Consider the following 18,134-nt stretch of genomic DNA (forward strand, 5'->3'; position numbering starts at 1 on the left):
CCTGCAGCTGCTGAGGGGAGTTCCTGGTGTCTGGCTGGTCTTTCCCCTGCATCTCTGCGTACTCTGCTATGGGTCTGAGGAGAGCCAGGGCTCCAGAACACTGTAAGTAATTGCCATCCAGGTGCAGCTCACTGGGGAAGAGGTGAAATACACTGTTCACCTGATATTATTTTCACTTCCTCAAATTTGGATTTGAGGTCTTACCTCATAATAGACCTGGTTACAAAATAATAAATAATCATAATAGATAGCAGACCACATCATCAAAAATAGACCTATGACCATGTCATCGGGCCAAAGATATGCGTTTAGCATGTTACCCTTGATTCTTAAATGTAACTAAAGGATCTTTCTCTTGCAGTTAAGAAAAAGAAAACAAAAATAACTAGACAGTAGAAAAAGATGACTAAAAACATCATGAAAACTCAGGGGAATTCATGGGTTCGTAGACTCTGTAAACAAGCTGATTATACAACTCAAGACAGAACAGAGCCAGAAGCAGGAGGGGAGCAGGGGATGCATCTCACCAAATGGAGCTCTGGCATATGATGGAGCCCAGCCGTGGCCCATTTTGTGGCCCCAGACCACAGTAGCGCAGACTGAGGACCTGAAGCCTTTGGTTGTTCTCCAGGCCTGAGAAAATACTCTCAATTTCTTCATTTCCAAATCTAGAAAGAAATGGGAACAAATAGTGACTTTTAAAACCTATGTCACCTGTTGGATTATTCATTTTAAGGCACTCCCTGACCCCCCAAGGCAGATCAGATTTTGCCGACCCCCACTTTGGGCTTCCACAGCCAGGGGTGGCTACGGGGGTGGGCTGGGTGACTGATGGGGACAGACTGCATGTGGAGGAAGGGGGACCCAGAGTTTGACTCGTGGGCAAAGGGAGCAGAGCATGGTTTGAAATACCCAAAGGAGCAGATGGAGAGCAAGCTCTGGATCCTGAAGACAGGAGAGATTGCCCAGCTGACAGGAGTGAAGGGGTCTAAGACTCCAGCAGCAGGAGGCTGTGTAAGAAGGGAGCCTTTTAAAGTACGTCCAGAGCAGGGGCGTCTGGGTGGCTCCGTCAGTTAAGCATCCGACTTCAGCTCAGGTCAAGATTTCATGGTTTGTGGGTTCAAGCCCTGTGACGGGCGCTGTGCTGACAGCTCAGAGCCTGGAGCCTGCTTTGGATTCTGTGTCTCCCTTTCTCTCTGTGCCCCCCTGCTTGTGCTCTGACTCTCTCTCTCTCTCAAAAATAAACATTAAAAAAAAAAAAAAAGTATGTCCAGAGCAGGTTCAAGAAAGTTCAACCTCTTGGCCCTTCTTCCTGGCCCCATGCTGCTCCTCGCCTTGTGCAACCCAGTCCTTGGAGTTTGCAGAGAGAAGGCACAAGCATCATGCCAGGGAATTTGGAATGTCAAGGGATGATCTTTCCAATAAGGTGAGTCGTATTAACAGAAACAACTTCTTAAATTTACTAGTTTATCCAATAAGTAATTACGGTGGGCGGCTACCGTGGTGGGTGTGGGGGTGTAGCTGTGTATGAGAAAGAAGGACATCCTGCCTGGTGGACTTCACAGCCTCAGGGAAAATAGGAGGAAAGAACTCCAGTCCCTCAGTAACCTGCCATTTCACCAGTGGTGATTCCCAACCACCCAACACTGACAACTCCAGGAGTCTTGGCAGCAGCAGGATTTCAACTATTAAAATATAGTGTTAACATATTAAACAACAATTAAAATATGGTGTTTTCTAAAGAGGAGGATTCCCTCTTTCTTCCTTCTCTCTCCCCACCAATGGAGGAGCTGGAGTCTAGAGGGGTCTCAGCAGCGGGGCTGAGTCTGTCTAGTGCAGTGCGGGAAGCTGGGAGACTCCCAAGTCGGTCTTCAGTCACTGCAGGGTGTCCTGAGGGCACTGGCTTTCTGCTGTCCTGTGTTAGGAGACCCTGACTCAGGCTCCTCCAAGCTTTTCAGAAACATGGAGAACCTCCAGAGATAGTCCTTCTCCTCAGCTTTTGCTGGAGACTTGTCCACTGTCACCACCAGGGCCCTAATAAGACCCTAGTTCTTTAAAGGGGCCTTTGTCCGAATAGCCAAAGTAATTTTGAAGAAGAAGACCAAAGCAGGAGGCATCACAATCCCAGACTTTAGCCTCTACTACAAAGCTGTAATCATCAAGACAGCATGGTATTGGCACAAAAACAGACACATAGACCAATGGAATAGAATAGAAACCCCAGAACTAGACCCACAAACGTATGGCCAACTCATCTTTGACAAAGCAGGAAAGAACATCCAATGGAAAAAAGACAGTCTCTTTAACAAATGGTGCTGGGAGAACTGGACAGCAACATGCAGAAGGTTGAAACTAGACCACTTTCTCACACCATTCACAAAAATAAACTCAAAATGGATAAAGGACCTGAATGTGAGCCAGGAAACCATCAAAACCTTAGAGGAGAAAGCAGGAAAAGACCTCTCTGACCTCAGCCGTAGCAATCTCTTACTCGACACATCCCCAAAGGCAAGGGAATTAAAAGCAAAAGTGAACTACTAGGACCTTATGAAGATAAAAAGCTTCTGCACAGCAAAGGAAACAACCAACAAAACTAAAAGGCAACCGACGGAATGGGAAAAGATATTTGCAAATGACATATCGGACAAAGGGCTAGTATCCAAAATCTATAAAGAGCTCACCAAACTCCACACCCGAAAAACAAATAACCCAGTGAAGAAATGGGCAGAAAACATGAATAGACACTTCTCTAAAGAAGACATCCGGATGGCCAACAGGCACATGAAAAGATGTTCAACGTCGCTCCTTATCAGGGAAATACAAATCAAAACCACACTCAGATATCACCTCACGCCAGTCAGAGTGGCCAAAATGAAGAAATCAGGAGACTATAGATGCTGGAGAGGATGTGGAGAAACGGGAACCCTCTTGCACTGTTGGTGGGAATGCAAATGGGTGCAGCCGCTCTGGAAAGCAGTGTGGAGGTTCCTCAGAAAATTAAAAATAGACCTACCCTATGACCCAGCAGTAGCACTGCTAGGAATTTACCCAAGGGATACAGGAGTACTGATGCATAGGGGCACTTGTACCCCAATGTGTATAGCAGCACTCTCAACAATAGCCAAATTATGGAAAGAGCCTAAATGTCCATCAACTGATGAATGGATAAAGAAATTGTGGTTTATATACACAATGGAATACTACGTGGCAATGAGAAAAAATGAAATATGGCCTTTTGTAGCAACATGGATGGAACTGGAGAGTGTGATGCTAAGTGAAATAAGCCATACAGAGAAAGACAGATACCATATGGTTTCACTCTTATGTGGAGCCTGAGAAACTTAACAGAAACCCATGGGGGAGGGGAAGGAAAAAAAAAAAGAGGTTAGAGTGGGAGAGAGCCAAAGCATAAGAGACTGTTAAAAACTGAGAACAAACTGAGGGTTGATGGGGGGTGGGAGGGAGGGCAGGGTGGGTGATGGGTATTGAGGAGGGCACCTTTTGGGATGAGCACTGGGTGTTGTATGGAAACCAATTTGACAATAAATTTCATATATTAAATAAATAAATAAATAAATAAATAAATAAATAAATAAATAAATAAAATAAAGGGGCCCTGTGTCGCTGTGGTCCCATTTGTCAGGCACGAATCATCTCTTTCACTTCACAACCCACTGGCCTTCTGAGTACAGGACCCTACCTGGCTCCAGAAGAAGAGTCACAGAATCAAAGACTTGGGAAGTGGAAGAGATCACCTCATAGGTCAGAGAGGTTGCAGGACCTACCCCGCATCACACAAGCAGCTTGAAATTATTTACGGATGGCAAACTATAGACCCCCCAGCAATCTAGTATCACGGATCAGAAGTGGGCTCCGATTCAGCCAGCTAGATTCACATCTAGGCTCTATCCCTAAGAGGTGAATGCCTGGAACAAGCCAATTAATCCCCTGAGTCTTTGCTCATCTATAGTCAAGGGATAGAAATGATAAACATCTGTCATATATCATACGTCCATATGTAACGGTATATATCTATCTATTGTCGACAGAATAAATGAGATAATCCATGTGCTGTACTTGGCACACAGCGCTCAATAAAAATTAGCTGGTATTATCATTATTATTATTATTATTACTCCCTGACTCTCTCCTGACAGCCTGGTGCCATAGCCCTCGAAAGACTTCCTCTTTCTTCCCTAGCACCACACCTCTCCTCCCACCTCCTCTGCTGGTGACTAATGACTTGTCCCTTAGGGAATCGTGGTTTCCCTTATCCAAACCATGACTAAAATTTATACAAACCCGGCACCTGGGTGGCTCAGTGGGTTGGGCATCTGATTCTCGATTTTGGCTTAGGTGTGATCCCAGGGTCATGGGATTGAGACCTATGTTGGGCTCCACACTGAGCATGGAGTGTGCTTGAGATTCTCTCTCTTTCTCCCTCTCCCTCTGTCCCTCTGCCCCATGCACATGTGCTCTCTTTCTCTGTAAAAAATAAAAAAATAATAAAAAAAATTTATACGGACATCCTTTGTGATCTACCTTCCGTTATACATAATCAAGAGCATATCTCCTCTCTTCCACTATACAGAGGACTTCCTTGGACAGTGGCATTGCTTTATATATATTTGTATCTTCTTTAGCACTGAGCACAGTGTCTTGCAAAAACAAGCCATCAATAAATATTTGTTAAAAGAATAAATGAATAAGAAGGAAGGACGGGAAACATTAGTTCTAAGAAGGTTTTTGAGTTGTGATGACCTGATGAGCCACAAGGAACCAGGACCCTGAGCTCCTTACCTTTGCCTCCCTCAGCAGTCAGAGCCCTGAAGGAACTCTGCCTTCCAAACTCACCTGCAGTAATCCAGGACAAGAGAATGCAAATAGCTGCATGGCAGAGCCCTGCCCAGTCTCTGCAGAGACCACAGATCCATCCTGCAGTCAATGAGTTCCAGGGTGATAAATGGGCAGGTGGTGCGCCCCTTCAATTCCAGAAGTGAAGCCTAAGAACGTGAGGTGAGAAAGGGCTTACACAATGAAGACAAATACGCTCTGTGTTTTAATGTTTCTTAAAAGTTGATTACGTTAATTACCCCAACATTTTTGCCTTTAAGACAACTTTCCAATGTCCAAGGAGAAAGTGACATGAAGATAAAATAATTTCCCTTTAAAAGGAAGACTCTAGGGGCGCCTGGGTGGCTTGGTCGGTTAAGCGTCCGACTTCGGCTCAGGTCATGATCTCACGGTCCGTGAGTTCGAGCCCCACGTCGGGCTCTGTGCTGACAGCTCAGAGCCTGGAGCCTGCTTCCAATTCTGTGTCTCCCTCTCTCTCTGACCCTCCCCCATTCATGCTCTGTCTCTCTCTGTCTCAAAAATAAATAAACATAAAAAAAAAAATTAAAAGGAAGACTCTAGGGGTGCCTGGGTGGCTCAGTTGGTTAAGTGTCCGACTTTGGCTCAGGTCATGATCTCACGGTCCGTGAGTTCCAGCCCGCGTAGGGCTCTGTGCTGACAGCTCGGAGCCTGGGCCCTGCTTCGGATTCTATGTCTCCCTCTCTCTCTGCCTCCCCCTCACTCATGCTCTGTCTCTCTCTCTGTCTCTCAAAAATGAATATATGTTAAAAAAATTTTTTTAAAGGCAGACTATGAAGAATTAAATGGGAAATGCCGCTCTGTGATGAGATATACTGCAGCATATCTTTTTAGATGCTGTGGGCTGAATTGCGTCATTCCCCTCATTCATATGCCAAAGTCTTACCCCCTAGTACCTCAGAATGTGACTGCATTTGGAAAAAGGTCTTCAAGGAGGTATGAATTTAAAATGAGGTCATTAGGGTGGGCTCTTACCCAATATGACTGACTTTCTTATAAGGAAAGGATGTTTGGACACAGGCACGTATAGAGAGGGAGGCAACATGAAAACACAGGGAAAAAGTGGCCATTTACAGGCCAAGGAGTGAGGCCTTCAAAGACGCCAACCCTGCTGACACCCTGAGCTCAGACTTCTAAGCCTTCGTAACTGTGAGAAAAGAAAGTTCTGTTGTTTAACCCCTGCAATCTGTGGTACTTTGTTATGGCAGCCCCAGCAGACTAATACAGATGTTGATACTCTAACCAACAAATTTATTTTCCTATGGTTGTATGATAGGGAGATAGGATAAAATAGGCAGAGAAGGAAAGGTTAGGACCTGAGGTCCCTGGGTGGGGTAAAACACATATTTTGGAACAATGCTGGGAGTATCTGACCACAGCAAACTCGCTCAGGCATAAAGTTCCTCTTAAGAATGTAACAAACACCACCTACTGCCCTTCAGGTTCCCCTCAGGAATTGGACAATCAAAATACCTAACGAAACTAAATAAACCATAAAATTTATGTTATCTGAGGGACAGTAAGACCGCTCTGACTCCTCACACAATGGAATGAAGCCAATCTGGAAGGGACAGCCCAGCACCTAGAGCTATCCAGCGAGTAAGGGTGGAACCTGACAAGGAACAAGGGGGAAGGGGAGGGGGCATTGACCAAACCCTTAAAAAACAAAGACCCTTGCCTATAGTTGGGGGTATTTATTTTCAAATGCTCCCTCTCTGCAAAAAGAGCTTTCCTACTATTCTTACTTTCTGATCTTATACTTTTGCCTGCTGCTCATTTTACTCTGTGTCCCCTTCTTCATTCCTCAAAGCGACAAGGAATCCTGGGTATTGAGGTAAAAAAAAATCCTGTAACAGTTGTATTTTTTTTAGTAGATAACTATCGCTATGCCAATCTTCTTACAATTAGGCAAAATTATAATAGTTAAATTATCTCCTAAACAAGTGATAGCCATTATTACAGATATTAGGATTTATTTTTTTTTTAATGTTTATTTATTTTTGAGAGAGAGACAGAGAGAGAGAGAGAGAGAGAGGAACTGTGAGCAGGGGAGGGGCAGAGAGAGAGGAAACACAGAATCAGAAGCAGGCTCTAGGCTCTGAGCTGTCAGCACAGAGCCCGACGTCGGGCTTGAGCTCATGAACCTTGAGATCATGACCTGAGATGAAGTCGGACGCCCAGCTGACTGAGCCACCCAGGTGTCCCCAGATATTAGCATTTAGAGGTCTACGCAGAACTAGACTGTGTAAATTCAGCAATGAGGTGCTTTTCATGGTGAAGCCACAGGACCGGGGGCAACACGTGAACATTTGGAACCATCTCAAGTTCTCTCAGTCTCCTGAATGGAGAGATCTATGGGAAGGCCATTTCTTGTGGTAACAGGATTCCAGTGACAATTAAATCCCTACCTAACTGGAGAAGGTACTTAAAGCTATGAATCACAAAGGCCACCTTTTAGCAATTAGAATCACCACAACTTAAGGATTTCTTCAGTTCAGCATTTAATTTTTTTTTTTTTTTCAACGTTTTTTATTTATTTTTGGGACAGAGAGAGACAGAGCATGAACGGGGGAGGGGCAGAGAGAGAGGGAGACACAGAATCGGAAACAGGCTCCAGGCTCCGAGCCATCAGCCCAGAGCCTGACGCGGGGCTCGAACTCACGGACCGCGAGATCGTGACCTGGCTGAAGTCGGACGCTTAACCGACTGCGCCACCCAGGCGCCCCAAGTTCAGCATTTAAACTTAAAAGAGGCTTTGGTGGGGTTTGGAGGATTTAGGGTTTCTTGAGGTAATGACATGTTGGTCAGAGATAACATTCCAAATTTATATGTCGGTTGAGAATATAAAAGCCCTTGCAGCCTTAACTATAGAGAGCTGGTGCTTGAGGCCTCTTTAATGAGAAAACACCTAGTTTAAGTGCTGGATTGGATTTCTCAAGCTGTGTTTCTGACCAAGGAGGCAATGTGGCATGTCACTGCCTATGGTAACACTGGTCTGTGCAAATAGGCTCTTGACCACGTCCTAAAGATCTCGGCCAGTGGTTTACAGTGTCACTCCCTGGGGCACCAGCACTGCTGTGGGCAAGACCACAGCCATCTACCACAGAATTCCTCAGCAGCCTCCAGGTGACCAAGAGGGTTACATTTTAAAGAACTGTTAAGGATCACTTTTTTTTTAACGATCACTTGTAATATGCATGGATGGACAGCGTTCTATTCCTGCTTAAATGGACTGACCCTTTTAATAAAAACAACTAAAAATTCTGGTTCTGTATTTAAGATAACTTTTTAAAATTTATTTTTTAATTGCGGTCAAATACACAATAAAATTTACCATCTTAGGGGCACATGGGTGGCTCAGTCGGTTAAGTAGCTGACTTTGGCTCAGATCATGACCTAGTAAGTTCATAGATTCAAGCTCCACTTCTGCCATTGTGAAGCCTACTCAGGATCCTCTGTCCCCCTCTCTTTCTGCACCTCCCCCACTCCCGTTCTCTCTCTCAAAAATAAATATTTAAAAAATTTACCATCTTAACCATTTTTTTTAACGTTTATTTATTTTTGAGAGAGACTGAGAACACAAGCTGGGGAAGGACCCAATATGGAACTTGAACTCACGAGCCAAAGTCCTGCTCATGACCTGAGCCAAAGTCAGATGTTTAACCGACTGAACCACCCAGATGCCCCCATCTTAACCATTTTTAAGTGTACAGTTCAATGGCATTGAGTATATTCACATTGTTGTGCAACCCTCAACACCATTCACCTCCAGAAGTTTTTTCATCTCGTAAAACTGAAACTCTATACCCATTAAAAAATAACTCCCATTCTCCCCTCCTCCAAACCTCCGGCAACTGCCATTATATTTTGTGTCTCTACGAGTTTGACTACTCTGGGTACTTCATACAGGGGAAGGATATAATATTTGTCCTTTTGTGACTGACTTCTCTTACTTAGCATAAGTTCTCGAGGTTCATGCACGTTGTAGCGTGGGTCAGAATTTCCTTCCTTTGTAGGGCTGCATAATATTCCATTGTATGTATCCACCACAGTTTGTTCTCCATTCATCTGCCAATGGACATTTGGGTTGCTTCCACCTTTGACTATTGTGAATAATGCAACCATGAAGATGAGCGTACAGATATCTCTTTGAGGTCCTGCTTCCAATTCTTTTGGGTATATCTCCAGAAGTGGAATTGCTGAATCATATGGTAATTCTATTTTTAATTTTTTTAAGGAACTTCCATCCCATTTCCCAGTGGCTGCACCAATGCACATTCCTGCCAATAGTGTACAAATTTTCCAATTTCTACACATCCTGTCAACTCATTCTATTCTGCTTTTTTTGATAGATTCCATACTATTTGACCTGAGGTAGTATCTCAATGTAGTTTTGACTTGCATTTCTCCAAAGATTAGTGATGGTGAACATTTTTTGTGTGCTTATTGTTCGTTTGTATACCTTCTTTGGAGAAAGTGTACTCAAGTCTTTTGCCCATTTTTAAATCAGTTGTTTGTTTTTTGTTGTGGTTGAATTGTAGGAGTTCTTTATACATCCAGAATACTAACCCCTTATCAAATACATGATTTGCAATTATTTTTCCTTATTTTGCGTGTTGTCTTTTCACTTCACTGTGTCCTTTGATGCACGGAAGTTGAAAATTTTTTTGTCCAAATCATTTAGTTTTGTTGCCTATGCTTTTAGTGTCATATATAAGAAAAGACTGCCAAGTCCAACATTATGAAGCTTTTCCTCTATGCTTTCTTCTCAGAGTTTTAAAAATATCTTTTTAAAATGTGTCAATTGGCAGGTTAGTGAGGAATACCCAAAGGTCGGTGCATGAGAGAAAATGGGAACCTAGGGAGATTTGCAGGGCACTGAAGCCAGCTTTCCGTTTGAGAGCATCAGTGAAGCAGCAGAGTCAAGTTTTGCTTTTCATGGATCAGGTAGTCCAGGGGACAAGAGATAAAGCCCAAGGCCACTGGATGTGAGGAGTCTGAGAGGAAATGCTGCATAAAGGTATGGCCCCAAACATAAAAGTGAGCTACTGCACTACGTCCTTAGACTAAGGATGAACTAGAAAGAAACCTAACTCTTCTTTCCCCAGGGAAAACTGCCTCTCAAACTGTCCTGACTACACAGAAAAAAATATACCCACTATGAACTCACAAGCTAGTCTTAATACAGGTATTTGCACACTGAACTGATACCACCTGGATGGTTCAGAGACCTCAGATCAAGAATGTATTAATTTGGGGCACCTGAGTGGCTCAGTGGGTTAAAGCATCTGACGTCGGCTCAGGTCATGATCTCAAGGTTCGTGAGTTCGAGCCCTGTCAGATCAGAGCCTGCTTGGGAGTCCCTCTCTCTCTCTGTCCTTCCCCCCGCCATCAAAAAATAAATAACTTAAAAAAAATTAGTAATTTAGTATAGCCCTGAGATGCTATCACCCTGAGTGTGTGGCAGAAGCAAATGCAAACCCTCTCGGAGAATTCTATCTTCAAATCAGAGCTCAAGGAATTGCCTCAACTCTTTCCCCAGGAAATATGAGTTTCTAGTACAAAAGAAATCACAAAAACACATGAAGAAATGCCCCATGAGTAGGAGCCAGTAGAAGCCAGTCAGCAGTATCAGACTCCAAAATAATTCAGATTATTGAAACTATTAGACACAGATGAGAAGTTTAACACATTCAATGACATAAAACAAGGCATTTTCCAATAGTCAAGAAACTAGAAAAATGGGCACTAATGTCCTCTCCCAATTTCTACCTCCTTTCTCCTCCCTAAAAGTAATTTTATAATAGTCAAACATTATAGTTTTACCTGTTTTTAAACTTTATAAAATGCAACATATAGCATGTATTCTTTTGTGTCTTTCTTCACTTGTACATTAGGCTTATGAGAGTTATCCTATTTTGTTTTTGCATAGCTGTAGTTGATGTATTTTCATTGCTATACAGTTTCCTACTATATGAATATACCATAATTTCTTTTTTATTTTTTGCACTTTTACATAAGTTTGAAATGCTTCATTAAAAATACATTGTTTTGGGGGCATCTGGGTGGCTCAGTCAACTAAGTGTCCAACGTCAGCTCAGGTCATGATCTCGCGGTTCGTGGGTTTGAGCCCTGTGTCGGGCTCTGCACTGACAGCTCAGAGCATGGAGCCTGCTTCGGATTCTGTGTTTCCCTCTCTCTGACCTTCCCCCACTTGCTCGCATGCTCTCTCTCTCTCTCTCAAAAATAAACATTAAAAAATTTATTTAAAAAAATACACATTGTTTTGGGGCACCTGGGTGGTTCAGTTGGTTAAGCATCCCACTCTTGATTTAGGCTCAGGTCATGATCCCATGGGTTTGTGATATCAAGCCCCACATCAGGCTCTGTGCTGAAAGTGTGGAGCCTGCTTGGGATTCTCTCCTTCTCTCTCTGCCCCTCTCCTGCTTGTGTTCTCTCTCTCTCAAAAAAAATAAATATACATTTAAAAAATACATGTTTTTTTAAAGAAAAGCTTATAGGGGCACCTGGGTGGCTCAGTCAGTTAAATGTCCGACATCGGCTCAGGTCATGATCTCACGGTCCGTGAGTTCGAGCCCCGCGTCGGGCTCTGTGCTGACAGCTCAGAGCCTGGAGACTGCTTCAGATTCTGTGTCTCCCTCTCTCTGACCCTCCCCCATTCATTCTCTGTCTTTCTCTGTCTCAAAAATAAATAAACATTAAAAGAAATTTTTAAAGAAAAGCTTGTAGCATGTCAGTCAATAACCAAATGAACTATAGCTGGAATACAGATATATTATGTTTATATTCAATTTTAAGTTTAATTGAAGGAATATTTTTAAAACGCATGACTCACCAGTCTGGCAATCTCTGGGTTACTCAGCTGAAGGCCCCAGATACAGATCTCTTTCCCCAGCAGGTAGCACTCATCTCGAATTGTCATGAGCAAAGGTTCCAAGGAAATTGGCAGGATGCTTGGTGGGGAGTCATCAGGTCTTACAAGCATAAACTGGGGTATCAGAAAAAAATTACAGGTGGGAATCATAAAGACATGTCCATGCATCTGAATACGTAGGAAAAGAATATTGTCATTAGACAACATTAGAACATTTAAAATAGTAATTAACCTTGGATCACATGTGCATTGGGGTGGTAATTCAACAAAAACTTATGGAGTTCCTGCCATATGCAAAGCCCCGTGAAAAATCTCACAGGGCAGTGATTTTTCCAATAGGTTACTACCCATTATTGGGTTAGGAAATAAATTGAGTAGGCTGTAACCAGCTTTTCTTCTTTCTTGAATGAATGAAATAGAAGAGAAATTATCTGAGTGTATCCTATGTAGTAAAGAATAAACATCTCATGAGACTTTTATTTTAGTGATGCTCAAAATCAAAATGGAGACCCAACCAAAGCAACCCACCCGACATAAACAGCCCCTGTAGTCTTATGATTCACCTCAGTACTTAATATTGGGTCATGATGTTAACTGTATTTCTTCTTCTTCTTTTTTTTAATGTTTATTTATTTTTGAGAGGGGGGGTAGGGGCAGAAAGAGAGAGGGAGGCACAGAATCTGAAGCAGGCTCCAGGCTCTGTGCTGTCAACGCAGAGCCCAACTCAGGGCTCAAACTCACGAACCACAAGATCATGACCTGAGCCAAAGTCAGACACTTAATTGACTGTGCTACCCAGGCATCCCAAATTTAATTGTATTTCTGACAGTGATTGTAATTCAAAGTGTTTAGAAAACATTGCTGAAGGGACTATAAATTTGAACAAGGCTTATAATTAACTCTTATGATTAAGTAGTGGAGGTTAATGATGAGAAGTATAGAATACAAATAAAGTAGTAATTATTTTACCATAAAATGATGGCTCTGAGAAGCTCCTGAATTTGGGATGAGCAGGGAGGTGTGTGGGGGAGTCCAGAGAAGCAACGCAAAGGAAGGAATCAGAAAGACCTAGGGAGAGGGGCAGTGATGACAAAAATGGTGCTTTTGAGCTGGGCTTTCCATGTAGAGTGGGAGGGGCAGGTTGGCTATTTCAGATGTAAAGTGGTATGAGAAAAGGCAGGCCTGCTGCAGGACTGGGATGGGTAGATTTGGAGGTAGGAGGAGGAAGGCAGAAGTACTGAACATAGCCTGGGTACCGGAGGCAGGCTTTGGACTTCATTCAGGCAGGAAGCAGAGGGGATGACACCACCAGTTTGGGCTGGAGAGTTCTGAGGACCCATGTTCCTAAGGAGTAAACCTTAGTTCCTTTCAGAGAAGAGTAAGAAGAGGAGGCCACACACTCACTTTCCTGAGAATCTGTTCGTTGTTGATGCTGGTTTTCAAGTCCTGTTTGATGGCTGGACACACAGATGTCTGAGTCTGTGCACAATGCTTCTGATATGTCTTCAGGAACTTTTGAAGAATTGGAACGATGGGCAGGGGTGTTCCTTTAGTTTTTTGTTTTCCTTCTTTCTCTCTTGGCATTGTCTTACAGGGTTAGATTCCATATGGATTCTGAAAATTGTAACTTGCCCTGAAACCCAATACATACAAGTCTTTTTAAGCAGCAGATCACACCTCCCCCACTAAAAATTGGCAAATATTGCTGCACACCCTTCTCTGAAAATTTTAAAGTGCCTCATGTATCTTAAAATGGGAGTGGAAAATCAACATAGAGACAGTTGAGCAGAATTGTTCAATTTCCAATTTCTATATTCATGGATTCATGTTCTTTCTTCTAGATTCTTTAAAATGGGGGCAGAACCCATGGAACTCAGCTATAAAGGAATGCAATTAATAATGGTGGGCATTAAATATTAGAAAAGACATACTGATTTTAAAATGGCATAGTTCTCTTTATAGACATACTTCCTGGAGGCAGCATATCCATAGTGGTTAAGAACATGGGCTTTGAAGGGGAACAAGACCGGGATCTTAGTTTTGTCTCTACCCCTTGACTCACTGGCTTTAGGTACTCTATGAAGCTTTTTCAAGCCCTATTTCCCCATCCGTAAAATGGATTATGGTTGTCACAAGGATTGAGTAAGGTAAATTTATAAAGCACTTAGCATAGGGAGGCCTGGGTGGCTCAGTGGGTTAAGCGGTTGACTTCAGCTCAGATCATGATCTCACTGTTCCCGAGTTTGAGCCCCATGTCTGGCTCTGTGCTGACACCTCAGAGCCTGGAGCCTGATTTGGATTCTGTGTTTTCCTCTCTCTCTGCCTCTCTCTCTTCCTCTCTCTCAAAAATAAGTAAACACTGGGGCGCCTGGGTAGCTCAGTCAGTTGAGTGTCAGACTTCGACTCAGGTCATGATCTCATGGTTCATGAGTTCAAGCCCCGCATCGGGCTCTGTGCTGACAGCTCAGAGCCTGGAGCCTGCTTCCGATTCTGTGTCTCCCTCTCTCTCTGCCCCTCCCCCCGCTCATGCTCTGTATCTCTCTCTCTTTCAAAAGTAAATAAACGTTAACAATTTTTTTTAAATAAACATTTAAAAAAATAAATAAAGCACTTAGCACAACGCCTGGTATGCAGTGAAAGTGCTCAATAGGCTTTATTATTACTATTGAGGTTATTATTATTTTGTTGGGCACAGGAAACCAATCAGTATTGATTTGTCCTTTCAATTATTCAGCCTTGAAAGGTCCCTCCACGTGATAATGCCACCAGCTAGACTCCAGGACCTGACTTTCACTGCCCACCAACCTGTACTCACCAACGTTTGCCTCATATTTTTCCTTAAGCCCTTCTTTCCAGCTTGCCTCTTAACTCAGGTGAATGAAACCAGAAACCACCCCTCAGGGCATGGCGACTGCCCTGGCAACGCCTCCCACCGCCCCAGCCCACCCAGACTGAGCTAAACCCCCAGCTCGATGTGCACATGGACCACAGAGTGACCTCTGGGATGATAAGCAATTACCTTTCCCTCATTTTAATACTAAAATTTCCCCCCAAGAAAGAGCCTCAGCCTCATTTACATAACATGCAATGTATGTATAGGCATGTTGCCTTCAGGTGCATGTGTGACCTTATGCCCACCTCTACATACCACGACAAGGTCTCCCCGACTAAATAGTCATCCTAACCCTAAACAAAAGGAACTTATTCACCCTATCCCTGGGAGTCACACTTTGGAAGCTATGTCCTGTGATCTCCTTATGTGCTGCAAATAAAGTTTACTTTGTGCGGCAGCTCCACCTGGTGTATCTGGGACTCCCCAAGGATCCAACTCACATTGGTTCGGTTACAATAACTTAAGGTAACAGCTGCAACTCTGAACTGCATTCATAGAGACAAAGGTTTATGGGAATTATTAGAGACTTCCCATTTGGGAAAGTTTACAGATAGAGACTATCCAAAAATGTGTGTATTATGTTACATTAAAAGGGGTGCTCCTTTTGAAGCCTGGGAAGGGAAAGAAGTGACTTGCGCTGGCTGGGAACAGGACTGGGCCTGTTGGCTCCCCAAACTGTTTTTGGTAAGCATCTGGAGAGGGCAGCCCAGGCTTTGTTGCAGGAGGAGCCAGTTTGAATCCTGTGTCTGTCAATTATTAGTAGAGTGATTGGGGGTATCAACTTCACTTCCCCAAACCCCATTTTCTCCATCTGTAAAAATGGTGGGAAAATAAACTCTTCGGTATTTGTAAGGGTTTAATGCAAATTAAATGTAAAGTTTTCTCTTCAGTAACGTGGGGATGCTGCTGATGATAAAGAACTCTTATGAGGAACAGGGGCGCCTGGGTGGCTCAGTCAGTTGAGTGTCCGACTTTGGCTCAGGTCATGATCTCATGGGTTCTTGGGTTCAAGCCCGCAGAGGGCTCTACGCTGTCAACACAGAGCCCGCTTTGAATCCTCTGTTCCTCTCTCTTTCTCTGCCCTTCCCTGCTTGCGCTCTCTCTGTCTCTCAAAAATAAATAAAAATAAACATTAAAAAAAAACAATCTTAAAAGAAAAGAAAGAATTGTTATGAGGAATAAGGAATTCATACATGATGGATACTCAGAACAGAGCCCGGCACATGCTGAATTCTCAGGCAGGAAACCTGAGGCAAAGCGAGGGAAGTGATTTGCTTAAGGACAAACACTAGTAAATGGCGCAGCGGGGATTCAAATTCAGGCAGCCTGGTTCCAGAGCCCAAATTCTTTTATTTATGTATTTACTTATTTATTTATTAATTTATTATTATTATTTTTAACGTTTATTTATTTTTGAGACAGAGAGAGACAGAGCATGAACAGGGGAGGGTCAGCGAGAGGGAGACACAGAATCCGAAACAGGCTCCAGGCTCTGAGCTGTCAGCACAGAGCCCGACGCGGAGCTCGAACTCACGGACCGTGAGATCATGACCTAAGCCGAAGTCGGCCACTCAACCGACTGAGCTACCCAGGCGCCCCATCCAGAGCCCAAATTCTTAACCACTGTAACATACCACCTAAAAGGTACTGCTACAGACTGAGGGTTTTTGTCTCCCTCTCCCCAAATTCATATGTTGAAGTCCTACCCCTAGTGTGATGGTGTATGAAGAGGGGGCCTTTGGGAGATGATACCGGCCAGAGGAGGTCATGAAGGCAGGACTCCCACGATGGGATTAGTGCCCGTATGAGAAGAGACACCAAAGAGTTTACTTTCTCTCCCTTGAAACGGCTGCCACCTACAAGCCAAGAAAAGGCTTCAAAATGAAACCTGCCTTAATGGACCTTGATCTTGGATTTCCCAGCCTCCAGAAGTGTAAGAAATAGATTTCTGTCGTGTAGGCCACCGGTCTATGGTACTTTGTTAAGGCAGCCAAGCTAAGATTGGTACTGGAGAGTATCACTTACTGTTGACAATATGAGGTATTTCTCCCCAGCCTTCGCTGGGTATTTACAGGAGCACAAGCTTCACAGAGAACATGCTATGAATACTCCAGCAAGGCCTTCTGAAATCTTGAGTTTTTCTCTTACTATTTTATCACGAGCATTTCTTTGTCATTTCCATAGACAGTATTGTGGGGCCCAAGTTAGCAAGTACCTGGGTGCTCAAGGCCCGCCTTGACTGGCTGACTCCTAACGAATATTTACTGGAGGCCTAAGGGTAGGCGCCCCACCCCGTGCTAACCGTGACTCTGGGAGCTGGGGGCGTGGGGTGAGGGTTGCGGGGGAGACAGTAGGGGTAGGAGCGCCCACCCTTCCCGAGATAGAAGGAGAGAAGGGTGAGTCTGCGCTAGCCCAGGTCCCCCCCCCCCCCGGAGTCCCAGGGGATAAGGAGCGGCAGGGGGTGGGGGGAGGGGCGAGGAGGGGCTGCTTTCTGCCCCCTCCTCCAGGGCTCCTGCTGCACGCCCCAGTTCCGTACTCCCCGGACCGAATGCCGGCCGCCCACGCAGCCACCCCGCCGCCGGCCCGCGCCCCGCACTCACCCGGGCGCCGGGTTCCCGCGTCCCTCTCCGGCCGGCTTCCCGCGTGCGCTCCGCGCCATGGAGACGGCCGCCGGCAGGCGCGGCGCGGGGCGGGGGCTGGAGGGGGCGGCTCGCGAGGGGGCGGGGGGAAAGCTCCCTCCAGGGTTCGTGGGTGTGGGGTCTGGGCTCGGGCTCGGGCTTCGAGAGCTCCTAGTGTCCTCGCCGCGGGTCGAGGTCGACACAGCCAGTAGCGCTACGAGGGACGAGGTCTAGGAGGAGACAGAAGTTGGGGACCCGTGTGTGCCTGGCCGTCGGCAGGGCCTGGGGCGGGGCAGAGGTCGCCAAAGGTAGCTGCGTCCCACCCCAAGGTTGCACGCGGACGCCCGCGAGGAGACTCTCCCGTCCGCAGCCCGCTTCCCTGTTGGAGCGGTTTCCCCTCCCCAGGCCCAGGAGGAAGGGGGCGCCAGGATAAAGGAGGCAGCTCAGGGCTGGGCTGTGACAGAGGTTTTTTTGGGGGGAGGGGGGGAGATATTGAAGAGGCAAAGGGAAAGCAGTTGCAGTTAGGGAGTGGATGGGGGAGGAAAAAGGATTTTAAGAAATCTGGCTGTGGGTAGTGGCTTTGGGGCTTGTAAATATAAGGACAGAGTAAAGGCCCCCAAAGATCTACATGTTCTAGTCTTGGGAACCAGTAAATTTCTTACCTTACATAGCAAAAGCGACTTTGCAGATTGATTAAAGTTACAGACCTTGAGATAGGACTGTTACCTTTGATGGGGGGGGGGGGGGAGGGAGGGGCAGGGAGGAGGTGGTCAAGGAATCTAATAACCTGAGTCTGAGAACACATGGCCCAGAAAACTTCTCCCCTGTGGTCAGAGACATGCAATGAGAAGGACTC

At 44.9% G+C, this 18,134-nt stretch overlaps 1 protein-coding gene across 4 annotated transcripts in view; it reads right to left on the reverse strand.

The window, feature by feature from the left end:
* LOC132684229 (uncharacterized) overlaps positions 1-17,710 on the reverse strand; it is a 54,554-nt gene extending 36,844 nt beyond the window's left edge. Inside the window, exons 1-6 of one of the 4 annotated variants that reach the window (XM_078432285.2) lie at positions 17,261-17,703; positions 13,172-13,400; positions 11,729-11,881; positions 4,855-5,003; positions 528-668; positions 1-131 (exon numbers count right to left, since the gene is read on the reverse strand). In XM_078432285.2, coding sequence (XP_078288411.1) covers positions 1-131; positions 528-668; positions 4,855-5,003; positions 11,729-11,881; positions 13,172-13,351 — 754 coding nt within the window. In that variant the 5' untranslated portion in view covers positions 13,352-13,400; positions 17,261-17,703. Of the gene's footprint in view, positions 132-527; positions 669-4,854; positions 5,004-11,728; positions 11,882-13,171; positions 13,401-17,260 lie in introns of all 4 variants that reach the window. The other 3 variants (XM_078432284.2, XM_078432287.2, XM_078432286.2) reach the window with 3 other exon arrangements.
* Between the last annotated feature and the right edge of the window lie 424 nt (positions 17,711-18,134).

The sequence above is a fragment of the Panthera onca genome, chromosome C2 (genome assembly GCF_046562875.1).
Source record: "Panthera onca isolate mPanOnc1 chromosome C2, mPanOnc1 haplotype 2, whole genome shotgun sequence".
Classification (NCBI taxonomy): Eukaryota; Metazoa; Chordata; class Mammalia; order Carnivora; family Felidae; genus Panthera; species Panthera onca.